The sequence below is a fragment of the Poecilia reticulata genome, linkage group LG20 (genome assembly GCF_000633615.1).
Source record: "Poecilia reticulata strain Guanapo linkage group LG20, Guppy_female_1.0+MT, whole genome shotgun sequence".
Lineage (NCBI taxonomy): Eukaryota > Metazoa > Chordata > Actinopteri > Cyprinodontiformes > Poeciliidae > Poecilia > Poecilia reticulata.
This window is the reverse complement of record NC_024350.1, coordinates 10,096,501-10,122,483: the sequence shown is the minus strand read 5'-3', so window position 1 is coordinate 10,122,483 and position 25,983 is coordinate 10,096,501. Positions and strand designations below refer to the sequence as shown.

General features: G+C 39.4%; 3 protein-coding genes and 1 non-coding gene across 7 annotated transcripts; 1 reads left to right on the top strand and 3 right to left on the bottom strand.

The window, feature by feature from the left end:
- Nucleotides 1–2,072: 2,072 nt before the first annotated feature.
- Nucleotides 2,073–9,773, bottom strand: zdhhc20b (zDHHC palmitoyltransferase 20b). Of its 4 annotated transcripts, XM_017301957.1 has the most exons (15): nucleotides 9,642–9,731; nucleotides 9,409–9,571; nucleotides 8,098–8,124; nucleotides 7,652–7,746; nucleotides 7,426–7,546; nucleotides 7,264–7,333; nucleotides 7,100–7,132; nucleotides 6,585–6,705; nucleotides 6,079–6,114; nucleotides 5,779–5,908; nucleotides 4,722–4,848; nucleotides 4,490–4,579; nucleotides 4,260–4,387; nucleotides 3,606–3,647; nucleotides 2,073–3,384 (listed from the first exon to the last, which is right to left on the bottom strand). In XM_017301957.1, the coding sequence occupies exons 2-14, from the start codon at nucleotides 9,422–9,424 to the stop codon at nucleotides 3,610–3,612; spliced, it is 1,032 nt and encodes a 343-aa protein (XP_017157446.1). In that variant the 5' UTR covers nucleotides 9,425–9,571; nucleotides 9,642–9,731; the 3' UTR covers nucleotides 2,073–3,384; nucleotides 3,606–3,609. The 4 variants fall into 4 exon arrangements, with proteins under 4 accessions (XP_017157446.1, XP_008436841.1, XP_008436842.1 ...); XM_008438619.2 differs by lacking the exon at nucleotides 9,409–9,571 and having other exon boundaries at nucleotides 9,642–9,773; XM_008438620.2 differs by lacking the exon at nucleotides 9,409–9,571 and having other exon boundaries at nucleotides 3,606–3,644; nucleotides 9,642–9,773.
- Nucleotides 9,774–10,379: 606 nt separating this feature from the next.
- On the top strand, nucleotides 10,380–11,945 carry LOC103482450 (arylamine N-acetyltransferase 2-like). Its single transcript, XM_008438623.2, has one exon. The coding sequence runs from the start codon at nucleotides 10,581–10,583 to the stop codon at nucleotides 11,445–11,447; it is 867 nt and encodes a 288-aa protein (XP_008436845.1). The 5' UTR covers nucleotides 10,380–10,580; the 3' UTR covers nucleotides 11,448–11,945.
- An 85-nt stretch (nucleotides 11,946–12,030) lies between these two features.
- On the bottom strand, nucleotides 12,031–24,018 carry marchf6 (membrane-associated ring finger (C3HC4) 6). The gene is made up of 25 exons (XM_008438624.2): nucleotides 23,665–24,018; nucleotides 22,320–22,419; nucleotides 21,800–21,873; nucleotides 21,463–21,606; nucleotides 20,842–20,914; nucleotides 20,555–20,723; nucleotides 20,146–20,332; nucleotides 19,561–19,622; nucleotides 19,444–19,476; nucleotides 19,310–19,361; nucleotides 19,121–19,179; nucleotides 18,948–19,028; nucleotides 18,751–18,819; nucleotides 17,816–17,890; nucleotides 17,382–17,516; nucleotides 17,077–17,297; nucleotides 16,613–16,750; nucleotides 15,529–15,751; nucleotides 14,841–14,910; nucleotides 14,434–14,615; nucleotides 13,518–13,652; nucleotides 13,324–13,413; nucleotides 13,016–13,148; nucleotides 12,607–12,742; nucleotides 12,031–12,388 (listed from the first exon to the last, which is right to left on the bottom strand). The coding sequence occupies exons 1-25, from the start codon at nucleotides 23,732–23,734 to the stop codon at nucleotides 12,301–12,303; spliced, it is 2,799 nt and encodes a 932-aa protein (XP_008436846.1). The 5' UTR covers nucleotides 23,735–24,018; the 3' UTR covers nucleotides 12,031–12,300.
- A 1,134-nt stretch (nucleotides 24,019–25,152) lies between these two features.
- Nucleotides 25,153–25,226, bottom strand: trnat-agu (transfer RNA threonine (anticodon AGU)). The gene has a single exon. It is a non-coding gene; the product is annotated as a tRNA-Thr (tRNA).
- Nucleotides 25,227–25,983: the final 757 nt, after the last annotated feature.

Genomic DNA, 25,983 nt, shown 5'->3' with positions numbered 1-25,983 from the left:
CACACACACACACACACTGCTTGGGGGCGCCAAACAGCCGGGCAGAGGATACAGGCAACGGTAAAACAAGACGGCAGGTCCGATGTGAGTTCCTTACGTGTGACACAAGAACATTCTGAAACCATTTTCTTACACTAAATGTTAAATCATGATCTATACATAATCAGGACAGAACCTTGGCTTGGACAGCGATCCCTTACAGTAACTTAGTCTAGTACTTTTGAGATCTAACCACAGTGTGATAGTGCAGTAACAAAACCCCTCAATCACTGGTTTGGAAAGCATACAAATAATAATAATAAGCACACCCAGAAAGACACAAGTCTGAAGTTACGATTTCCGAAGAAATCTCACGACGTTTCACCGCACCGAGCTGAACACGAACAGGCTTGTAAACATCACGACCAGAGAGAGTTTGTTGGGATCTGTTCTGTGGAGGGGCTCATCCAGCGACAAGTTTCTACAGATCCCGGGCCCGACCCTGGGATTCGGGAAACCCGTGTTCGACATTTTGAAACAAGACCGATTACAGCAAGAGCCTCGAACAAGCTCAGGGTCCTTCAGCAGTTCTGAAAACGGGCACAATAATCCGAGCTTCGGCCGCTGTTGGCTCTGATCAGAGGGGTCCGATTCACGTTCAGAACAGATCTGGATGGTTTGTCACAGTAAAGTGATCCGCAATGAGCTAACACTGACGAAATACATGAAAACCGAGGCAAAAAACAAACAAACAAAAAAAAAAAAACTGCATTAAGAAAACTGAAAATTGACCTCGTTGACCTCAGAACAGACTTTTACATTTGAAACCAGATAAACACTTAAAAATGCACATTTCTTGCCATCACAGTCGAATATTAAAGACATTTTTTTTCCTTTTGCAAAATGAAAGAATAATTAGAGATAAGGTTTTAAAGAACTCTACCATCGCCTTCAAAGTCAAAAATGACATCCTATTAGATTATTAGATTTAATTTCCTTTTGGGATCAACAAAGTTTTTTTAAATTGAATTATGATGCCTCCAAGTAGGGCTGGATAATATGATTGAAAAACGTATCACAATATAAACATTTCATAACAGTCAACATCAATAATCATTGATTAGCTTTAAATTTTAAATATGTAAAATACTGCCAAATTGCTGGCATAACCTTTCGTGTTTTATCCACCATCAAGCTTTTGTACTAATTTTCCCCTTTCATTCCAATTTTTTATTTTTTTTCTTCGTTTTTCCACCGTGCTTCATAACTGCTTAGAAACAAAACTTACTCAGCAAGGTCGTTGCTAGGTAACCAAACAGTGGGTAAGTTAGTTGATACCACCCGTCTAGCTAAGCTAGCCGTCAGCAGTTGAGCGACAAACGCCTTCCCCTCTGCCTACGCCTCCCAGAATGCTGTGCGGTTCTGGATGGGAGTTCACTGAAATTACTGAACGTTCTATTTGATGTATTTTCTGTTGATATCGATCGCGTGTCCATTGCGATATATATCGTTATCGATTTATTGCCCAGCTCTACCTTTGAGTAATTTGGGGAAAAATCGACATGATGATGTACTGACATCGCTCGGCGAAAATGAAACAACTACTCCAAAACAAACATCACAGTCGGAGAATACCTGTCCATCACGACCATCAAAGAGGAATGAAAGCTTGCCAGCCATAGCACGCCATCCCAAACTAAAGTACAGGGAGGACGGTATCAGGTGGCTGTTGTCAAACTGGTGTGATTCACAACACAGATGGCCCCCTTTAATTAAAGGGACTACACTGAAAGAGCATCTGAAGACATCTGCCAGGAAGTTAAAGCCCAGGCAAAAACAGGTCTCCCATTTGAACAATGACCCTAATTCTACCACCACAAAGCGGTTTATGGAAAGACACCCAGAAGGTTGAACCCAATTCAGACAGCTTAAAAAACAATTTTACGAGAGTTTTCTAAAATTCACAAACTGTTCCTCGTTAACCTGCTTGCGTTTGGCAAACACAAAGTATTGCGGTGACCTTAACTGAACTAAAACGGGAAATGTTCTGTGTGATTTACAATCAGAAAAGGCGTAAAGAATAGGGTTGTGTCTTTTGTAAATACGTGAACATCTGGTTTCAACTGTATCTGCCTTGGTGCACAAAAAAAAAAAAAAGCGCATTCTCTCCACCTACTGTCTGAAACTGGTAAAGCAACAAGTTTCAGAGAAATATAAAATGAATTTTTAAAAAAATGCATCACAAAAACTGCTGCATCCATTTTGGGATGTGGTGACACTGGCCTGTGAGGTTAGGATAAAGCTAAGATGCTGTAAACACTTCAGGTTCAGATGTCAGAGCTCCTGACATGTCAGCCCTTATTTGGCAGCAGGTGTCTTGGTAAAGGTTGAAGCTGTGAGCCGTGGAAATCAACCACCAGACAGTAAAAAAAAAAAAAAAATAGCCAGAGTGCACTGGGTAAAACACCTTCCAGGTTCAACTGTTTCATTCTTTAAAAGCAGCATAATTCAACACCATCTAGCCACGAAGACACTTTGAGTCAATCCTTTCAGTCAGTTTTTGATGACTGTGACTTTAGCTGTAACACATATAAACATAAACAACATCTGCCACACCACTGATATCGTTTGGATATGTTAAAGTAAAAAGAAAAGGAAAACAGAATGCTGTTTTGTTGGACAATTAATATCAACAAAGTGCAAATGCGCCATCTTGTGCTCAAATATCTCGCCACGTAAAGTCTGGCTCCAGTCTTTGATGCCGAGGACAGGCACAGTCCACTGAACCGTGGGGTAGAGTCCTCTGCAGCGGTCCAGGTTTTTGGTGGCAGAAACATCCATCTCAAAAAGGTGCAAAATAATAATAATAATAATCACTCCAGCTTTATAAATAAAATAAAAAAAAAAAAAGATGAGATGCACAGAAGGGGTAAGCAAAGATCCATCTCCATTGTATGGGTTGGTTTAAAAAAAACAAAACAAAACAAACAAAAAAAAAAACAGCTGAAGAATTTTACAGCGCGCTCGGCGCGTCTGAGATCAGGTGCATCGTGGAGGCTTTTGGCACAAAAATAATAATTATATAAAAATAAAAAAAAACTGTCCTGTGGCTCTTCTTACACTTGCAAAAACAAAAGGAGAGAAATGCGTCCGAGCCGAGTGCGGTGATGGGGAACCCGTGTTTAGGAGATGTCCGTCCAACACTGCATGCAAAAACGCCAAGGCTATTATAGCAATACTGTGGTGCCCTGTGCCAGTGGACTGCGTCTCCAAAAGGGTTCTCTGAATGTGTCCGTGAGGAATCCACTTATGGGGGACTGTTGCCATGGTGATGAACAAGACTGTTTGGTTTTTTTTGTTGTTGTTGTTTTTTTAAGGCATCACATTAGATGACATGTGTTTGTCCTGTGGTCCAGAAGAAACAGAACAAATTAACAAGCACTGATCCTTATTTGTTACAAAACAAATCAAAACCTTGCATCGTCAAGAAATGTCACAATACACTCAAACTTATCGTTCCAGGCTGAAGACACAATGCTTCAAATAATTAATTAAAAAGCCCAACACACATGTGGACATTAATGTTACTGAGTTGAAACGAAATGGTCTGAGTGGACTTTGTTTACCTGGTTAGGACTCACTCTCCATGGTGACGGTTTCACTCTCTGCTGTGAAGTCAGAGTGAAGACACAGTAAGGTACATACATGTCTAATTAAATCTAGATTAACGCAATCATTATCATATGGAGATGCACCAATCTGATATTAATGTATCGATCCCATATTGAAAAATATTTTCTACATGGGGTATTGGTGACAATGAGCCCGACCCATAAGGGCAGATCTATTCTCTCTAATTCTATGCTTTGTGAGGCTTTATTTATTTTACATTATATTTGCCTAATTGCACTTTCTGGCCATTTGCTTTATTGCAGTTTGACCAAGATAGTCAACCTATTGTTTTTGTCAGCTTCATATTTATTATTTATTTTACATTGGCTTTTAAGCTCCAATGTTTGGAGTAGAAAAACATTATACTCCACAGTCCATTGACTGGCCAAACTACAGCTGTGTTGTTTTTACACGTTTGGCCAGGCTTGTGAAGCTACTGGTGTATTTAAGTGTGCTGTACTGCTGCATAGTTACCAATTTAATATATTTAGTAAATAAGAGAAATATTGTAAGTCAATCAGCACTGTTTTTCGGTATCAGAACGGTACTAAACCTCATATCTGGATCGCAAGGGGAAAAAAAGGTGGACTGGTGCGTCCCTTGTTTACCTGATTTGAGGAAGTTTTCGGCCACGTAGTTTTCGGCCAGGTGGTCTTCGGCGTTGTTGGCCTGCTGCTCGTTGCTCAGAAGGCGGTTCTGTGACTCACTGAGGGGGCTCACTGAGACCTCCGGCACGCTGTAAGATGAAGTTTTGTTAAGCTCTGCTTTCCGAACAGAAAGAGACAAAAATAAAGTATTTTCTTATGTATATATGAAAAAGAAAAAAGAAACTGATCACCATTTATTGGAATCAGGTTGCAGAGTGACAGTGGCCTGCTCTGCATCAGCGTTGACCAATCGGGTGGGAAACGTCAGACCGTCACCCTGACTGGAGAAAAGGGGAAAGAAACTTTTAAGATTAACAAATGACATTTAAAAGGGAATAAACTTTGCATGAACTGGAGCCTAAATACAAATATGCTAAAAAAACAACAACAACAAAAAATCTTCCAAAACTGCAAGTCCTTTACCTGGTGAAGATCGGCAGCAGCCAGTACTGCTTCTGGTCGCCAAAGACCTGAGCGATGTTCTTCCGGAAACCCAGAGAAAAACCGTTCTTATCCGAGCCTGTTCTGAAGACCGGAGCTCTGAATGCCTCTGCAGGGAGGAAGCAACGCAAAGAGAGACCATAAAGTCATAAAACACTAGAAAAACATGTATAACCTGTCATAAGCAGGGGAGGAAATACACAGACAGGCTGTCTCATAAGTATGATCGATATTGTTCGTACAGCTCCTTCTGCTGACAAAAGGAAATAAACTACAGGTTTCTTGAAAGTCTTTATTTCTGTTATGTCCTTTCAAAGTAAGGTGTTTAAAACTGAAGTCAGAGGAAGAAGTCATTTAAAAGGAAGCATGTCTGCTGATCATTTTAGCAGATAATACAAATGTGAAGACATCACAGCAAGTTGTTCTGTTTTCTCCTTTTATTCTTTCATGGAAAATGCCAGACTGAAATTCCTAAATTTTAGATTTAGGAAATCTAAAATTTAAGATAGGGACCTCCATTTTCCCTCCCATTATGCAAATGTGAGCACAAAAATAGTCTGCAATATTTTTTTTTTTTTTTGTTCTTGAAAAGAATCCCGAAACAATGGAGCGATGGAAATGTTTTTCTTTATGCAACTGAACAAATTTACATCAGTTAGAAGCTAAATCTAAATCTCAACTTGATGTGATTCAATAAATAATAATTTGGGAGCAGTAAAAAAAAAAAAATCCCAGAACTAAAAAATTTAGATGCATTTTTTTTTTTTTTTTGATCGACTCGGTGCTCAAAACCCACGGTGATTATAGAGTGGGACAAATAAATGTAAAAATGCTTTAATATTTTTATATAGTGGAATTTTAAAAAGTCTGGAATCTTTTTTTTTTTTAAACTGCATCAGTTCCCTGCAAGCCTGCTTAAAATGTCAACAAATCATAAAAAAAGGAAGGAAACTCCTACTGCATTTTTGCAAATTTAGTTAATAAGCATCTTTAAAAAAAAGCTAAGAAAAAAAAAGTTGAATGCATGTGTGTGCATTACCTATTGTGGATCTGTTCTTCCCTACGAGCCACAGATGGTAGCTGAAGAGGGAGAGAATACTGATGCAGAACATGGCCGCCACAAAAAACAGAAACAGGACGTGGAATTTGGCAGAGTTATTCAGTTCGTTCTGTGGGAAGAGACGGAAATGGGGATCAATAACAAATTTACAGGGATGGTAATTTCAGAAAGGAGGAAGGGATAAGGCAACGCAGGCAACAGTGGGATGAGAACCGCGTCACTGCATGCGTATCACGATGGCATGCAAAAACTCGCAGCTGCAGAGGACGGCTGGGTTACCTTCGGGCAGTTCTCTGCCGATTTCCTACGACAAAGCTTTAGTATAAACAGAAACAAGACCAGTTAGGAACAACAGGAGAAAACAGTCGGAAAACAGGGGGAAAGCAAGGAGAGTCTGACGAAAAAGAGGATAAACTGGTGAGAATGGAGAGAGAGACAGAAGAGATGAAAGGAAATGCAAGTGGAGCGGCTGCAAGAGTGTTTGCTGCTGCTCTAGCGGTGTGACTGATGGTTCTGATCGCGGAGAGAGAAAAATCGGAGAACAATGACCCGTTTGTGTGCCACGACTTCAGACGAGGAAACTGGGAGAGAACCGGGGTCAAGGGGTCAAGGGTGAGAGAGGACAGAGGGGGGGAAATAAAATAAAAAAAGAGACAGCACAGGAGAAGTCAGCGCCATGCACAGATATTTGAGTGGACCCGAACAGCTCTGCATCTGAACTCATACACACACACACACACACTCAAAACACACACAGAGCCGACACCTCTGCATCAAGTACTCACGGTCCAGAACTTTATGAAATACTGTAGAACCGTGGCGGCAATGAAGAGACAGTACACCAGTGAGTAGGCCAGGAAGAGGATGAAGAACTTGTAGTTAGAGAAGCCGACGCAGTTGTTCACCCTGAACACACACACACACAAAATTAATTAAAAGTCAACTTACTACACAAAAATTCAACGTTACAAAAAGCAAGTGGAAAATTCTGGAGTATTACAGGCAGTAAAGGACTCCAAAAGAAAAATAGACCCTATTAAGCATTTTCTCATTTATAGGAGAGAAAAACATTCAATCAGCAATGATAAATTGACCAATAATTGACAAAGAGAGAGAGAGAAAAAAAAATCAATGGCATTCTTAAGGTCTGGCCACGAGTTTTGCAATCGTTGACTGGAAGTGAAGCAAATGTGTCTTACATGTGAAAATACTCAACCTCAATGCTTTATCAACGTTTTTATACTATTTTATACTTGGTACTTTTCTAAGGGACTGTAAGCAGGAAGCAGATCAGATTTACCAAGGACAGTGGTGATCCATCTTCAGCACACACCTTTACAGCAAAACAAAAAAACAAATGATCAAATTACACAGAGACACACACCCAAAAAATAAACGACAACAACAAAAAAGAAAGAGTTGATAGGAGAGCAGAATTTCCTGGAGGCAGTTCGGTTCTCTTACATGTCGCATGCGGAGCAGTGGTGACACCGGTCCGGCTTGATGACTTGACAGCGGTCGCAATAGCGGATTGCTGCAACGTGATTCGCACAATCTTTCAGTCATGACTGGGCGACGACGAACGACAGTGTATCCCCCGGTACCAGCCGGGTGACGCGGCCTTACCTCCGGCGCCCGTGCGAGTGTACAGAGGCAGGGTGGAGGCGGCTCTCCACAGGATCTCCTGCTGGGACTCGGGCCTCTCCTCCTTCTCGTAGCGCTCCTTCTCGGCTTTTGGCAGGCAAAACTGGAACGAAGCGGACACAACGCTTTTATCACCCGGATGGTTTCATCGCTGCAGGGGATCAGAAGAAGCATGCAGACAGAAAGGGAGCTCTATGGGATCTTGTACCTCTTTGGAAGGGTTGGCAGGCTTGGTGAAGATGGTCTTCCAATAAGACCACACAAACATGACGAAAGAGACGTGGAAGAAGATCAGGTAGACAACTGGAGGCAGGGGAGGTGGGAAGGGGGGGGGGGAGAGAATGGATCAGCGGGAGAGTAACACAAACCATCCAGTAAGTGTGCAGATGCAGAACATGAGTTACGGTAATACTGCTGCTACTCAGACTACAGGGCCTGATGAGGATACAGTTATATAATTATTGGGAGAAGACTGCAAATATTTAGTGCTGATTAAGGAGGAGCTGCCGGGCGACAAGCAAGCAAACTTTTCTGTGCCAGCAAGTCTACAGAGTGCATTACAGCAGACCTCAGGGAGACTAATCCGAACAGGCTCAGCTCAGTGAAATACCATTCGCAACAAATTAAACACTTTTCATCTTTTGCGGTACTTACTCCGTTCTCCCATCATGGTAATGGTGTCTGTAAGAGATGCAGAGAAAACACAAATGTTAGAAAAATAATCTAAATCAAACAGAAATAAAGAGTTTCTTTCTGCACAATAACATAAAAAAAGACAACTGGAGATTCAAAAGATATTTAAATGGCATTTCAGAATGGGGGGGCGGGGGGAACTCACTCAATCGTGGTAGTATGCAGGCAAAAAAATTCAAGTGGAAATGTACTGAAATTTCCAGTGATGCTCTTTGACCTGGACTTCCAGAAATGTTTTTAAGTTCTTTTAAGAAACAAAGTTTTTTATTTTTAAATCTCTATCCAGTGTACTACAAAGAATTAAACCCCAAAAAGTTATTATTAGACCAGAGTCATGATCTTAATAAAGGAAAACTTTAGCCAATTAGTAGCTAATTTAATATTTTATACATTTTATGTGGATACACTTTTTCCTGGCCAACACAGATTTCCTTTGAAGTCAAACTTAGATTCTGATTTGGTTTCTATAACACATCTCCATTTATACATCAAAGCACATCATCTTCAGCCTTTTTTTCCCTTAATTTACACCCCCAAAACCAGTGTTATTTTACAGCGGTTTTTTTGCATTCATGATCAACTTAAAAATGAGCTCAGCTGCCTTGCAACAAGAAGGTTCTGGGTTTGAATCTCTGTTGGGGTATTTTTGCGTTGAATTTGCTTGTTCATCCTGTGTGGGTTAACAATAGGTACTTCAGCTGCCTCCCACAGCACCAAAACATGACTTATTAGGTTACTTGGTTCTTCTAAGTTGTGTGTGAATGTGTGTGCATGACTGTTTATCCTGTGTGTCTGTGAGATAGACTGCCTCTCATCCAATGACTACTGGAGGTAGGCATCAGGCTGAGACAACCCGGCAACCCTGCTAAGCGAGTATAGACAATTGATGGATGGATCACCAATTGAGGTAAAGTTGGCTGATTTCAATCTCTGTGAGATTGTTGGTGCATCTCTACTCTGCAGGGTGGGGATCGCATGGCCTCATTTCTGAGTACAAACATAGCTTCAGTGGGGCTTTCTAGAATTAGCTCATGTAAGTTTTACATACAATTAAGAGTAAGACAGAGTCAAATATTCAGCATAAAAGTTAACTCCTGATTAAATAAGAGGGACAAACAGAAAAAAAAATATCACAGGAAGCAGTCAGACTTAAATTTTACTATTGCTTCTTTCAATTTAAAAGAACAACAAAAACGCACTCTCCGTTCAAACCGAGCAGAAAACAAGAAATACAAAACCGGCAGTCTTAAAATGCAGCCAGAGAAACCTTACGCGTTCGCCGAAACATATCCCTCCTAATACAGTACAACTCGACGAGATGTCAGACAAACAGACACGTATCTGTGTGTTCGGAGCCGGCTGGCAGGCAGCACCATTGTTGAGCTGCAGCCCATTCACTTCCTGATGGCAGCAGCAGCAGCCACAGCAGTGGACACTACAATGAAAACATGTCCGTCTGAAAAGCCTTTAAGGATGCGACAGAAAGCAGCGACACGTCAACTTACACAAACAAAGCTCCACCACGTAAGCGTAGTAGGACCAGCAGACGACAAGGGCGATAAAAATCACAGGGATCCAGGCTAGACCCCGTTGACAGCATCTCAGTACGTGTGTGGGCGCCATCTTTCTCCCTCTCCCTGTTCCTCTGGGAGCAGGGCGTGTTCGACGTGAAGACGTCACCGGCACGTAGCCACACAGGAAGTAGTCAAACTTAAATAAACATGATTATTTATGTTTTAAAACCTTTTTGGACCACATAGGAAGGGCATAAATATCAGCTCGGAAAAGAAAATCAAACTTCTCTGTCTCAACATTTCAGCTTTGACCTCAAAATTGCAGCTCTTTGAACCCCTTATGATGTTTGCATGACTTCAATAGTAATACCTCTTGACTAAGTCAAATTTTTAACGTAGAAAATTGCCCTAGAAACATTTTAAAGCTAGTTAGTGGTTAAAAATATTGTGCATTGTAAAGAGACAGGAAGGTCACCTATAACATAACAGAAAAATAGTTTAGTTTAAACATTCTATTTAACTATAAATATGCTGGTTTTATATTATAGAATGGAGGAGTCATAATTGGGCAGTCATCCACAAATCATAGTTTTGGCAATTTTTGATTTTTTTCCCCTTAATAAATGAATAAAGTTTAACGGTGAATTTCCTTTAAATTTGACAAATTGTGGAAATTATATGGCATGAACTTCTGAACTTCATCACTGTTTTCCTTAACTACGTCTCTGCATTTTAAGCCACGGCCCACGAGGGCATCCTGTTTATGTACTTTGACCCTGTATATCGACACATTCATGTGGAATTCTTATACTGTGTTTGAGCTGCTCTCGCTTTCTGCTCTTAATTCCCCTGCACTCGGTTTCCAAACCAGTCTGGAAGGAAAAGTGAAAGTAAAGCGTCGTGAGACCGAAAGCATAGAAGGAAAAGGAAATGTCTTCCGTGAAGATGGAAGTGGATCGGTACTTGTCGCGGATCGGGTTTGAAGGCCCTTCCGGTGTGCCCAGCCTGGAGCTGCTTCGCTCGGTTCACACCTGTCACCTGCTGTCGGTGCCATTTGAAGACCTGACGGTGCACAGCGGTGGACAGGTCAAGCTGGACCTTCCGGCCCTCTACGACAAGGTTGTGAACCAGCGCAGAGGTGGCTTTTGCTTTGAGAATAACTCGTTGTTCTACTGGCTGCTGACCCAGTTGGGCTTCCAGGCCACTGTGCTCTCAGGTCAGGTGAAGAACTCGATAACTAGTCGCTACGGGCCCCCGTTTGACCATTTGATCGTAATGGTCAACCTCGAAGGGAAACGGTGGCTGTGTGATGTTGGTTTCGGCTCTGCTGGTTTTAGTGTCCCGCTTTCGTTGGATACTTATGGTCCTCAGGTGCAGGGCCACAGAGTTTACCGTCTCAGAAGGATAGACGACGTGCACTTTCTGGAGTGGCAAAAGGAGGAGAACAGAGGCGAAGATGGGGACTGGACGGAGATCTACAAGTTCAACCTGGAACCTCGGCGTCTGGAGGACTTCGCCGAGATGTGCCAGTATCACCAGAGCTCTCCCAGCTCCATCTTCTTCTGCAAGTCCCTCTGCACCGTGTTAAGACCCGGCGGGAGGGTGTCTTACGTTGGCCGCAGGCTGATTACCACCACATTCCCATCTGAAGCAACGGGAGGTGGGCTAGAAACCACAACCAGGGAACTTGAAGATGAAGAAATTCCGGCTGTTCTAGCAGAAAACTTTGGAATTGTGCTCCAGTCTCCACTTATTCCAAAGGATGACACGATTACGCCACCCCCAGTTGTATACTGATTTATGGATGTCATAACTTTTAAGGCAAAAATATACAACTACTACAATTTTTGACGCACCGATGAGGTGCTTCCGGTTGCTAAGTTTAAAAAAAAATTTTTTAAATTATTTTAATTAAAGACTAAATAGCAAAAAATAAATAAGTAAAACGTACACAAGGGTAATTGACCTATTAAGTTATTTTTTAATTGACTAGAATAGAAAGGGTATACCCATCCCTCCATATCGTTTTATTATCCTTAAAAAACCTGCAAGGTAGTCAGTTTATGGAACAAAATGCAAGTTATTTTTATGCATCTGATGAATTGCAATTGTAAATCTAATCCAAGTATATAAGCTAAATTAAGATTTTGAGTATTTGACCTGACAATTACCAAATAACTGAGCGAAAAATTGCAGAAATTGTGATTACAACTATTCTTAAGAAATGAGGTTGGACTTTTGGTTAATAATTTCAATTCAATAAGGTTTTACATTTTTGTAATTTAATGCTTAGAATAAAATTACACATCCTAATTTTACCAGATGCCTTTGCTGAACACACACACACACTGATTTTGCAGAAAACATACAACAGAAAATGTAAACTGTCACTTTGATTTAATAAATTATACATACAGGTTTTAAGATGTACAATGGTCATTGCATTAATCCACAACTGTCCTTTTTCATAAGACAAAGTCTGCTTTCAAAGTATTTACACATGTACAATTTATGAGGCAGCGCTTCACAAAAAGCAAGGCATGAATGACAATACACATGATGTTTAGACCCTCTACAGTTACCCTGTGCAGAGGGGGGTCTACAGTGGGTAACTGGTGCAAAAACGTGGCACACATTGGACACAAAGATGTTACTCTGCGATGGGGTTGGAGGATGGGATAGAGTTTGCTCTGCTAGATTTCCGTTCGTAGTTGACAAGCCTCTGACCAACCAGGTACCTGCATGGGGAGAATACATGTCAGAATTGACGTTTTTTTTTCTACAACTAAATTAGATTTGCCGAAGAATAAAAAGCATTTTATGTTTATACCAAGACATAAAACACTAAGTGTTTCAATAGAGACACAATTAAAATAAGAGTCTTAGAGTTTATTACACAAATAAAGATTTTAGAATTGTAAAAAAAAAAAATGATGGAAGACAGAAACATTCATACTTGTCATTTTTGATGTGCTCATAAAGTCGTTTAAACTGTCTGATCTGGAAAGACAGGATGCCGATGAGCGACACCACCATCAGGAGGAATGGATAGATTCTCCTCTGCATCAAGATCTCCATTTCAGGGATGACACCTGGAAACAAAGTACAGGTATATGGTCTTCACTTTTCTCCTCGTCCTGACTAAAAGTGATCACCAGAATGAGCCTAGAAGCGTGTGGATGACCACAAGAAGTGGTTGGATTTAAGACGGAATTTGTTCATGGACATTTAGTGAAACACTGGGGGAGGTGAGTGGGAGGGGCAGGGCTCCATGTGAGTCTGTATACATTGTGGAGGAAAGAAAGTTTCACGTATATTTAAAGGGGTCTAAAGTGATCAAATTAAAAAGCATTTCTAATACTGACCGACAGCAGGAACCACTCCGGCAGCAATCACATACGGCACACACAGGGACAACAGCAGGACTGAGATAACAGGAGCTGCCAGCTTGCGGATTATGAACTGGAGGTCAATGTTGCGAATTCCATTTGCATAAACCTGTGAAGAGGCTGAGAGTTAACAGGATTCGGTTCAAAGCTCCAATGAGCAACAGAAGTCATCTCGGGGGGCTTTACAGAAAGAAAATGAACAGGCTTAGTCAGCAGATATTTTTTTAAATTGGGAAATTTAAAAAGGATAATATTTAGGTATTTCATATCCATTAATACTCTACCTGCTCAATTACAGCCTTAAGCCACCACTGTGGGCCCATGAGGGTGATGGCTGCGATGATTTTGGCATGGAGAACTCCAAGAGCCCAGTCCTGAAAATAACATCAAGACATATAAGAGCATACAAGAACTTCTTAATGCACGTTTAGGTGAAAACTTGGTGAGACGACAATCTTGTATGCTTATATAATCTTACCTGCCAAGGATAGAACAGAGGTGTTTGGTCTAGAGGTACTCTAAGTGGGGCCACAATCACCAGTTCAAACAGCAGCCCCAGTAATAGTGGGATGACTCCAGCAACCAGCAAAGCCACAACCAGGGTCTTCAGGATCTACATGAGTAATATTATAAACAAAGACAAGGGTAAGCGCCACTGGTCTTTGACAGAAAAATTATATCACTAGCTAAAAATGATAGAGAAGCAACAATCTGACTTTCTTCAAGAAGTTACTGACATTTTGTGCAAATTTTCCAACTGATTTAGATACATAATACTTCTTCCAAGTTTACAGGAAGTTTAGTTTCATTCAGACTCCATACATAGTTGCTCTAATACAGTTAAGAAACATTTTATCATTATGTTTATATAAATGTCTTTTAAAATACGTTTGCAGCACCAGATTTTATAGCACTGAAGTACAAATTTTTACCCACATGGGCCAAAAATGTCAATGTAAAAAAAAATTTTTCTTTAAATTGTAAACCACAACAACAATTATATATTTTTTTAATTCTAGCTGCTCAACAATGAACTAAAGGCTCATTTTCTATAAAGCAATCAAAGTAGTCTGGTTTTTGTAGAAAATGCAAACCTTAAAAAAAAAAAAGGCATACAAGATGAAATAGGCTTAGAACACCTCAGATTTAGATCGATTGTTAAACTACACAGATCAGCTTGTTTTAATTTCTTAGCAAACCAATATTTTTACCTTTTATAATTTATAAACATGGTTTGCGAATGCTTATTAAAATGCCAACCATCACCTCTGGCTGTAATGCATAATGTGTTTTGAGCAGCTAAGGACTTAAACATCACAGCATTTTGAAAAACTAATAATTTCCACTGGTCCCATTTGCTTATTAAAAGCTTAGCTTAAGAGTCCTCCGCTCACCATGAGTGTCCATTCCTGGACTTTGTGCATGATTACGATGCGTCCCTGAGGCATCCACGCCAACAACACAGTGACTCCACGCACCGAGAGCCAGCAGACGTACAGACCACACGCTGCTGTGTACAGCTCATGGATTTTAGAGTTTCCAGTCCAGAAGGACATGAGCCAGCGGCCTGTAAATACTGAAACACACACACGGCAGAGCAATTATTCACATCACAGCCAACTTTGTAGTGGTAACAGAGGAGGAAAAAAAAAAAAAAAGACTCTCCTCACTTATCATAGCTCAGGAGAGACTTATCATTATGTGTACATATGAAAGAGTCAGAGCTTTCATTATGGTTTGGGTGGAGTTCAACAAAGTAGTAATTTATCTGTTAGTTTAGTTGTTTGACATCACCCCTTACCTGGTAGAGTTAAGCACACCAGACTGGCCAATAGGAGAGTGATGCACATGAAAATAATCAGGAGAACAATCTAGGGGACAGAGGATGAGCCACGTAAGTAACTTTCATACTTTACAACAACTGCATAGAAGTCTTCAAAAACATTTGATTTCTTTACATTTTAAAGTTGGAGGAAGGGAAAAAAGCACAAAATATGGTTTTCTCCGATAGTATCCTGAGGATGTACAAATTGCCCCTAATTTGTGTACGCTGCAAAAACACAAAATCTTACCAAGTATTTTGCCTAGTTTTTAATGCAAATATTACAAGTAACTTTTCAGAAAGATATAGGAGCTTGTTCTAAACAAAAAAACCTACAAGTTCTAGTTCAGATTATTTCACTTATGACGAGATATTTTCTCATGTTATATAGTTTAATCCATACCAGTGGATTAAACTAGTACTTTTTCATCAATATTAAATTATTGACTTGAAACAAACTCTTATGTCTATCTGAAACTTATTTGCATGCGAGTTTGTTACATTTCAAGTTTGCTAAGATATTTGCAGTATAAACTAGACAAAAATACTTTGTAAGGTTTCGTGTTTTCCGGAGTGGTAACACATTTCAAATAGGATTGAGTGTGCTGGAGAGCATTGTAAAGCATGTAAAAAAATTTTTTTTTTAAAAATCACAGGACTGTCTCACTCTGAATGGGAAGCGCAGGGGTCGGTGGTACGGCTGGAAACCCACTGGCCCCCCCTGCTGCAGGATGGCCTGATGTGCTGCATGCAGTCCTTCCCCAACAGCTGGGGCCGGGTTGTTATTGTTGTTATGAGGCCCGTGGGGAGGGTTGTTATTGTTGTTGTTGTTTGCAGGCTGGTTGGCATCATTGTCCTCCTGCTCACCGAGGAGGTAGGAGTGGAGGTCTCTGCAGACAGAAAGGAGAGGATGATCAGCGGCAGGAATAAAAGGACGCCACATGTTGCTAGTTGTTGACATACCCTGATGTGTCTTTGTGATAGAAGTAAAAATAAAAAATAAAAAAAAAGATTTATTTGAATGCGAAAAGTAGTGTGTAATTGTGAACTGGAGAAAACAGATGTGGTTTTCAATTTTTTGTAAGGTCTGGTGTATATTTGTATTCCTCTAATGTGTGTTAATGGCAGGAAATAATGTGTGTTAAAAGCTGGTAAGGACTTTCCTCACACAAGTCAGCCAACAGTGACTACCTCGTTCAGAAAACACTTGATATGGCCAAAAGATGTCTAGGTCACAAACTGAATTGTTTTGTGAAAGGGGCTCTTGGTTGCCCATGGAGACGAGCAATAAAAAGGTGATGTGCAAAGTTTAACCACAAGTTGGACTTTGCATGTAAATGTAAACCTTGGTCACCAACGTAGTTTAGCAAAACCAAAACCTTCACAGAACAGCTGTATTTATAGGGCGTAGTGTTAAATTGCACACTGATAAATTCAGTTCTTTAATCAGATGACGGTTTGTTAAAATTGGTTAAATTTTCGGGCATCAGAGTAATAGGGTTGACAAAAGAAAAAAATTCACGCAATACCTTTCAGATTAATGTCAGCAAACCTTTTCAAAACCGTGTATAATTTTCTCCCAACTTCAGAACTTTGCACTATTTTGTCGCCTTAAATCCCAAGGTGACAATATGAGAAAAAATGAAAAGTGGTAGAAAACACTGTTGGAATGCACTGAACATGTTGATTAACATTTCTGATGAGCACTCAAACTACCAACATTTTAAGTATGAACGCTGTTCAGGACTTACAGTAAATAGCCAGCACTGACTGTCCAGGCTCTGACCAGACCTTTCAGCCACTGGCGAGTGTGTCCTTGCTCTAACAGGGCCGGGAGGACAACCTGAAGTAATAAGAGCTCCAGAGACAGCTCACTGACAGGGGCGTCACTGAAAGGCAAGATGTAAAATAATCAGAGAATAACTTGATGGTGTTCTCCAACCAACTAATCTACCATAATATGGACATTTATTCATTTCTAAAGCACACAGACACATTCAAACAAACAAGTCACAGAAGATAATGTTTTTGTCCAGCCCCTTGTTGACTACACTCTCAACATTTCCTCTTTTTTTTTTGTTCACAAACTTAAGAGAAGAAGTTGTGCGTTTCTGCCTGACAAAGGAAGTGGTTTGTCAAACCACTTCAGATGCAGAAAGAACACGTTGCAGTTCTGTAAAATGTGATCTAAAATGTTGCTTTGCTCGCCAGTTACCTGTAGAGCATCACGTTGTACGGGAGGAAAGTGGGCATCAACACTTTTATGAGTCTGATTGGCAGCCACAGCATCAGCAACACAATTGAGCCAAAGACCACCACAGACAGGATGAACCTCCGCAGGTGTCTGTAGATGGGTAAATGAATCATTTCCTGAACTGGGTTGAAGTCCGGGTCATTGAGGTTTCTTAAAAACCAGAGCACTCCGGGCCTCAGGACCTGACGGAGATGGATTTTACGTTAACATCAATTTAATGTGAAACTACTATAAGCTGAAATACACAAAAACACACCAGGCCTCACCTCTCTTAGAAGCAGAATGAAAGACGCAAAGTAGAACACGTACACCATACCCACAAGCCAGTGCAGGAACATGGTGGTGCCAGGTGCCGACTTGAAACTCATTTCTCTGTCTTTCAACGAGGCGTCAAACATTTCCTGCAGACAAAGACAGCAACATTACAACAAATAAAAAAGCAAACACAAAAAGAACTCTAATCACATTTTGGGTCTAATAAATCACAGTCTTTCGCTGCATTAACTCAGAGAATTAGAATTTCTTCTGTCTGATCCACAAGCAACTGCAAGTAGTCATTTTAAGGTTTGTAAAACTATCAGAATACAGAAACCTTTGCTTTTTATAATCCAAATTTGACCTCTAACGCAAACTACCAAACACCTCTAAGCATAAAACAACGTGCAAGACATCAGGAACAGAATCAAATCAAGAGTCCTACCAAAGAGCAGATGTCGAGCCACCAGCCACAGATCAACGGGAAAACTCCAATCTCCACGACAACCAGCAAAGAAACCTTTGACAGAGAATGCTTCTTTCAGTCATTTTAATTCATTCAATGATATACATAGTTAATTCAGTTTATAATGACAAGTTATCCAAAGATGGCATCCAATCCTTTCTGAATAAAAAAAAATGACTGTCCCATCAAAAAAAACTAACGTAAAGCTGAATCATCGTGTTTGATTCAGAAGAACTGCTGTAGCTTTAGGAAGTGGAAAAGTTCACAGTGGCTTCAATTACATGATGTCATATCACACAGTAGATGTGTATGGGAAAGTGCACAAAGTCAACACAAGAACACAGAGCATGCAAATATCTCGAGGCGACCACAAAGCTGGTCTGATAAAAGTATGCAGCGTATGTGAACAGTGTGTTTTAATAACCATCAGAATGCGCTATAAAGAAACCAACTGCTGGGGGGATAATATGAATAAAACAATGCAAAGAACATAAGCTTCTGTCATTATGGATATGAACTGTAGAATGCTTTGTCATTTCTATTGTGTTGTATTTTAAGCTGCAGCCTACCACAGCTGGAAGACTTGTGGAAATGGATATTTTCCCACCATTTATTACAGAAGGCTGCCCTTAGGTTTTGTCAGGGTTACTCAGTTGCATTTAAAATGGCAAGGTAAATAAATCAGAGATATTATATAGAAGAATGTCCAATATTTTAAGAATTTAACACATTAAAGTCTCTGTTTATTCTAATACAACAAAACGGCACAATAAATAGTTTTTTGCAATATTCCCACTTTGTTTATATTAACAAAAAAATATCCAGGCCTGCGTTGCTGTAGAAACACAGAACAGGAGTCTATGTTTCCATATGCAAGTATAAAAAAACAAAACAAAGGCTTTTGGAGAGGTTACCTTGACAACAATGTAGCAGACTCCCAAGAGACGCCGGGAACGTTGAAACCTGACCAAAGCAGCAAGTCCCTAGAATATCCATTAAGGATATCTTTCGCTTGATATTTTCACAAGAACATGGCCTAAATTAATCTATTAGAATTGATTTTGAATATTAAACATTTTACATGGGGTACTGATCCTAGAACAAAGGATACATGGCACAGGATGAGAGTCATGGCCAGCAGTATGTAACCCACAATCGTCGTGATTAGGCCCTCAAAGTGAGATGCTTGGACCTAAAGTGTAACGTTACCAACAACAAAAGATTAAATCCTACAGCATTCATAACTGTGTCTTATAGTGGGATAAAGTAAAGGTGGAGTCTTACGTATTCCTCGAAGCCGAGGCCAACGACAGAGAAGTGTCCAATGTGGTAGGGACAAAATGCTAATAAGAAAAGAGCAAAAGTGTATTGTAAATCTTTTGTAAACAAAAACCCCAAAAAACAACAAGAGTATTACAGTTAAGTGTAGTTTATAACGACGCTTGTTACACATCTTTGTCTCAGTCGACTCACCAAACACCAGAATAAAGAGTGTGTTGAGAGACACCACCCAAAACACATGCTCCTATTAAACAAAGACAAGTCGTGTCAAGAGGAAAAGCTTTTGTTGGATCTCATAGTTAATTATTAATAAGATAATAAATTACCAGAAATACAAGGGAACCATCCAGACCAAGCATCTAAATGGGAAACAACAGTTACAAGTCAATGTGGTTCAAGTTGGTATTTCAGACATAAAAGGATTACTGATTTTATGCCGTTACCCTTTCCCATGTGAGTTCCTCTGCTGCTCTGTCCCACTCCAAGGCATTCCAATTCATGTCATCTACAGCAAAACAATTGTAAAACACTCAAATGTAGCAAATATATTATTTTGTCATTATTTTGCAGGAAAATATCTGCAAAGGAACTAAGACGTAAAGGTGAAAAGAAATTTCTCTTCAGAATTGACAAATGTATAATAATACATTGTTCTGTGAAAATTTCAACTTCAGAATATGTGTTTTTTTAACATAATGTTTAAGAAAAACAATACATATTCCTGGGGACATATTCTGCATTTGTAGCCGCTGTGACAGAGCAAATACAAATGTTTTGCTTGGTCTTTCAAAATAAATAGATTTTGGATCGCAAAATCTACCGCTTCAATGAAAGCTTTTGCTGTTTTACCGAATAATAATATGAACTTTTCCATGCTGCATGGTGAGACTTATTTTTATTTTTGGGTGCAACCAACAACTTGGTAATAAGTAAAGGTCACAATTGCTCTAGTTTGAATGTCAAAATTAAACAAAACTTGTTTTTCTGTTTCACTTGAAGCATTAATATATGATAAATTATACAGAAACCTTGAGCTCCATTATTGGCCTCTCCATCTTCAGCAGGTGCACCCTCTTCTTCCAGCTCCGGGTCATCAGCCTGGTCTGGTGCGCCGTCAGGGGGTTCAGGCTCGGCCTCATTTTGAGCCGGAGGATCAGCGGGGTCTGGCTGAGCCCCAGGGGGCTCATCAGCTGCTCCCTGACCTTGAGCTTGACCCTAAGGGTGAAATATTATACCAACAGGACTATCAAATCCAAGGTTATTGAATGATTCCATATCTGACTGACTGAAGAATGAGAAATCATAATATATATATATGGTTTTCACCATTTATGTTGAATGATTAACCTATATTTAGTTAGTGAAAACATACAATTGTTATATTAGTCTATAAGTTTCTAATGTCCACTTTTTATATATATCCATGAAGTTGTGCACCTCATTGGCTTGTCCAGCAAGGTTAGGGGGCGGAGGTTGGTGCTGTTCCAACCACTGGGGGGCGCCACCGTGGACAATCTGCTCTCTGAGCCACACCAGACTGATGAATGCACACAGAGTGCAGGTGACAACAAAACAACCCTGGAGGCAGTCTGCGAGGAGGTTGTCTCTGCAGGAACACAACAGAAATATATTAACACAAGTATATTAAAGCAAACAACAGCAGCTAAGCTGTTCAAAATTCAAAACGGGGAATCATCCGTTTATAGGAAATTATCTCTTCTTACGTGGAGAGCATGTCCAACGGCAGTGTCAAAAGAGAGCTCACGGAGCCGGTAAAAAGACACTTATAGATGCGACCTGGAAATAAAGAGACCACAGTATTAGACAAGTTTTTTTTCCCTTATAAAATTTAATGGGATTTTTATTAACACCGTTTTGAATCGATTCAGGCATTCTGTTGCTTTATGCTTATTTTTTCCTAACTAATAAGACGCAGAATGACTTCTCTCTCTCTTGTTTCTAAAGGCGTGAGAAGATAAAAGCTGCACCAGTTAAAGGTTAAATAACTTATCAGCACAAGTCCATTAATCCTGGTGAAGCTTTTCCAATGGGAGTCTCCTGTTGATTTGATTACACAACAGGTGTGGTACAGCGGTTGTGAGGTAATCCCTGTTTTGGACTGTGATGATTCCTGTGCGTGCCTCTGTTGGTTCTTACTGTCCTGGGTACACCTTCGGCACCTACTAATTTACTAACGCTCACACTCCAAACTTTAATTAATTGTAATTGGTTCATGTGTTTTGGGTAAAAATCTGAATCACTTTAAGGGAAAAAATATATATATTTTACTCTCCCTTTCTTGTCAATTTGTCTACTAAGGCAAGTTACGACAGAATATCACTTACATGCAGTGAGAGGAACCACTCCAAGCCATGCGAAGGCAACCAGCGTGTAATGGAACCAGTAGCGAATGGCTGTACCCACACTGGTCAGCAGGCCAGCACAGATGTCCTGGATGGGCAGACGTGAGGGCATATCTGGGGAGTAGACTGAGGTGGGCAGAAGAAGAAAGTTAAGATTTCTTGACAAGAGTAAAACATTCTCTTTATAATTCAAAGTCATATTGTTTGAATGCATGAATCAAGCTAAAGAAATATCACTAATAATAGGGCCTAATGCTGTACAGTGCTATACTCAGCTAGTAAACATGTTGAGAACTAACATTTTAATGGATGGACTTACTTGGCGTGAAAGCAAATCTGTGCTTGCACAATTCACAGTACTCCTTCCTGCTGTGTTTCAGCCACTGGACCAAACTGCAGATGTTAGAAGAAAAATAAATAAATACAAAAGAAATGCCCAGTCATCCCTGAAATATCATGTACAGTACTTATACCGACAGGAAACTACAATATGAGGACATCTAAAAACAGAAAACTGCCTTTAATATTAGGTGTATTGATACGTTGAAAACACTCTCAGTTTGATTAGTTCATAAATCTATGGATTAACTTAACATTACCTTGTTATATTATTATTGAAAAAAAGTTGCTCAGATCAGATTTAAAGGCCTATTGAATATAAAATGTTCACCCGACACAATCAGGCATTAATGGATTCAATATTTGAATAACGCAAAAGATTAACCAAAACACATCGCTATTAAAAAGTATCTAGGTCAATTGTTAATTTAGACACTTGTAAAAAAAAATTACAAATTTTAAAATAGGTATCGGACCAGAGGACTAAGTCTGACACATACCATTCCTGGTGGATGAATTTGATACTGCCGGTGCACACACATGGATGGTACAGGGGTTTGTCTGGGGTCCCCTCAGAGCGACACACACGGCAAATATCCGCTGGAAAAAAAAAAAAAAAAACAAACAAAACAAAAAAATAACACAGAACATAAGATTAATTGATATTGCTAGAAATAAAAACAATTACTAGATCTCAATATAAAATGCTGCTTAACTTTTAAATAAAAACAATGTTTTGGATTATAGATTTAAGATATGCACAGATTACAGTTATTACATAAAGATTCAACTGGATTCAGGGAGAAACTAAAGGTGGGTAATCTGCACTACAATACTTACAATAAAAGATTGACATATAAATTTCCCTCATTTCGATCTTATGGTTTTAAAATCTGATTAATCAGAATCGGATGCCAGAAAAAGTGCCAGGAAATTTTATATGGCAAAAAAACAACAACAACAAAAAAAACTTATGGTGTATAAACTAAAGAAACAACATACACCGCATTTATTATGGTTATGTTTTTAGTTTCCGGCAGTTGGGAAGCTCCAAGCAGAATATTTGTTAGACACCACAGGCAGGCAACTCTTGCAGAAAAGCCCATGTGCAACGAAAAACCAGCTCATTTAAATATCTGTGTTTCTCTATATTGCCAAACAAACCCGTGTGTTTTTAAATTAATTTCTTCAGTTGCTTCTACTACTTATTTATCATCGTTTCTATTTCTTCTCTTTTGTTTGACATGTTTCCTTTTTAAAATGTATTTTCTTCTAAAGCCCTTTCCTATTTTCTAGTGTGTTTTTCCACATATTTAATTAAAAGCAACTAAACCTCATTGCAAATACGTTGATATCGACATTATCATGCTCTGAGAACGATGCTAACAGGAATAAAAATAATAAAAAAAACACGTTCTGGAACAGTAAGTACAATTTCCCCAGTAGAATTCAGGTAAGTATTTCATTATTAACCGATTTATTTATTAACTGCATTAAGATGTAGATCTAGGCAGTGTAATTGACTATTATGCAAAGCTAAGCTTAAGGACAAATAACAGTAAAGTGATGACATCATCCGTAATTTCTGTTGGGTCCCCTCACCCCGGTTCTCAGCATCAAATACATTTCAACCAAATCTACTGTCACGCGGAGCTTTGTTACACAAAAATAACATTTGATACAGATCTCATGCCTTCTCGAATCTACCTCACATTTCACTGACAGCCGCTGCTAATCATCTGCCATTAGGAGAGCTTACTCGGGAGCAGCAGGTTTGTCTCTAAAAGATGAATTTCCGAAGCCGATTGCTGTTAACCACCGAATCGAAAGCAACAAGAGTCTCACCTTCTTCAGCAGTGTCCATGTTATTGACTAAACACCGATTACTGTCTCTAATAGGGTAGCCTCGTACCATGAACCCATTAACGACACAGGCAATATCGCCGAGCTAGCTGTGTTAAGCTAGCGACACGACTGTATCCTACGGTTCGGATGCATTGGCAGTCGTGAAATGGTTTCACAGGAGAAAACACCGAAGTGTTTATTGTGTCCTATCCTTTCACCTTGAACACCTAATCTCTGGTGTGGAAAATGTTTCTATTCCACAGCAGACCGAAACTCTGGAAAATTGTGTTGCTAAATCGAGAGCTTGGATCTGGACGACAAACGGCTAATTGCTAAACGGAACAGCGCATGCGTAAGCGTTACGGCGTTGCTCGTAACTGAGTCACTGCTGTTTGCCAGCTCGTTTAAATGAACGACAGAATCTATCTATTGTGAAAGGTTTATAAGCGGATTTATAAGCGGAAATTGCAAATAAAAATAGAGACAAGTAAATGTCGTAATGAAATAATCGACATGCAAGCAAAAGCAGAGCGGGTACACTTAATAGAGCAGATCAGTTTATTCTGTGCGGACAGGGAATGAATCTAATGCAATTTTAACGAATTTGTACATGCAGTTTAGTTTTACTTTCCTTTAAAAGTATATATGTCTTACATGTGCGTATTTGCACATTTACTAATAGAACCGTACCAGAAGAGGGCCAAATTATAATCGCTACACAAAAGATATGTTTGTGAGCAGGACGAACCAGATATTGTTGGTTAGCTGAGCCAAATGGTTGGGATACCAGAACAGGGCCAGAAAGCCCATCCCTGCTGCTGTCAAGCTTGTGTCATGACTGTTTTACTTCATTACAATGGATCCATTGCTTCGGTATAAAATCAAACAAAACAACAACTATCAATAAAGCCAGGCTAACATTTTACTATTTAAAGACAATTATGTATCAGTCTTATTAAAATGAACATGTCTCTATTACGATCATTTTTGCTAGGTTTCTCTCAGATGATGCTTCTAGAAAGGTGTCCAATTTCAGGCAATAGCCCCACCTACTGGAGGACACTTGTACAAGTTTCGTGAAGCTAAAACCTGGGCGTCTTCCGTTTTGTCCCGAACAGATAAAAGGTGAAGTCTTACCGCTGTAGCTCCAGGCTCAGTAAACGGAGATGCAAAAATTATATTACATCTGGAACTCTGTTTTTGTTTGCATCTCCATCTATTAATTTTTAACCTTTTTAAATTTTATGCACATACTTTTTCAAATAATTTTGTATTACATGAAACCACATTTATTGCATCTTTTCAATCTTTCTTCCAACCGCATAAATATATAAAAACATATATCTTATTACTAATAGAAATCAGCAATGAGCTAATATAAGTGGATGAGACTTTAATGACATTTAATTGTTTTTTATTGCGTGTAATCTGTTTATAAATTAATTGTTTTGACATTGATAATTACAGGATCACCTATTCTCAATGAAAAGGCACCGCTGGGATTCGAACCCAGGATCTCCTGTTTACTAGACAGGCGCTTTAACCATCTAAGCCACGGCGCCGATATTTAAGATATCATACAGGCTACACTGAGCTGCAAACTGGAATCATGACGCTGTTGGATGTATGGCAGCTGGTTTCTTTTGCATCAGAAAAATGGGCACAGAAGAAGAGAAGTTGGATGTGGAAGTAGCAAAATACTGATGGACATTGTACAGTAACAATATCCTTATGTTACATAGAACAAAAGAAGAGTTGGCTATAGTGTCATTAATTCATGTCAAGTTTCTCATAAAAAATGTAATAAGATTGAAATGAATCATTTCTTAAGATAGGATTTTAAAATGCACACAAATTATAGGTCTGATATTAGGCGGCTTGCATTAAAAGATTTGTTCGTTTTAGGACTGTTAATACATGTGGAGTGCAATGAAGTGAGTTATTAGCTCATTTTTATTACGCAATCAATGCATTTCACTGGGAACAAAACTTTGCACAAGTCAACTGCTTTACTGTGACATTAGACATTGCTGACATAATCTTGGTCCTGTGCTAATTTTTTGAGACTTCTAAAACATGCAACTTTAAAACTCTTATGACCAAAAAAAATGTTTATCGACATGGTAAAGGAGGAGTTCCCATTCCTGTTGCTTTTCAGTACTGTCTACCAAAGAGGCCCTGCATTCAAATTCTGTCAAGGGATATTTCTTTAATCCACCTTCGTTTCAAAGACAAAAACATGCATGTCAGATTAACTGTCTTATTTTCAATTCTTCTCAGGTTCAAGTGCATGGTTGTCTGTTCCTTTCTGCCTCTGTG

What these genes read in the sequence shown, in the direction of transcription:
- zdhhc20b (XM_008438619.2), bottom strand. Translation starts at nt 9,759, where the DNA reads ATGGCGCCCACACACGTACTGAGATGCTGTCAACGGGGTCTAGCCTGG. An exon ending in CGTGGTGGAGCTTTGTTTGT is followed by an intron (nt 8,125 to 9,641) that starts GTAAGTTGACGT and finishes CATCTCTTACAG; the next exon opens with ACACCATTACCATGATGGGA. An exon ending in ATTTCATAAAGTTCTGGACC is followed by an intron (nt 6,115 to 6,584) that starts GTGAGTACTTGA and finishes TTTATACTAAAG; the next exon opens with CTTTGTCGTAGGAAATCGGC.
- LOC103482450 (XM_008438623.2), top strand. Translation starts at nt 10,581, where the DNA reads ATGTCTTCCGTGAAGATGGAAGTGGATCGGTACTTGTCGCGGATCGGG.
- marchf6 (XM_008438624.2), bottom strand. Translation starts at nt 23,734, where the DNA reads ATGGTACGAGGCTACCCTATTAGAGACAGTAATCGGTGTTTAGTCAAT. An exon ending in AGTGGTTCCTCTCACTGCAT is followed by an intron (nt 20,915 to 21,462) that starts GTAAGTGATATT and finishes CTTTATTTCCAG; the next exon opens with GTCGCATCTATAAGTGTCTT. An exon ending in CCGTTGGACATGCTCTCCAC is followed by an intron (nt 20,724 to 20,841) that starts GTAAGAAGAGAT and finishes GTGTTCCTGCAG; the next exon opens with AGACAACCTCCTCGCAGACT.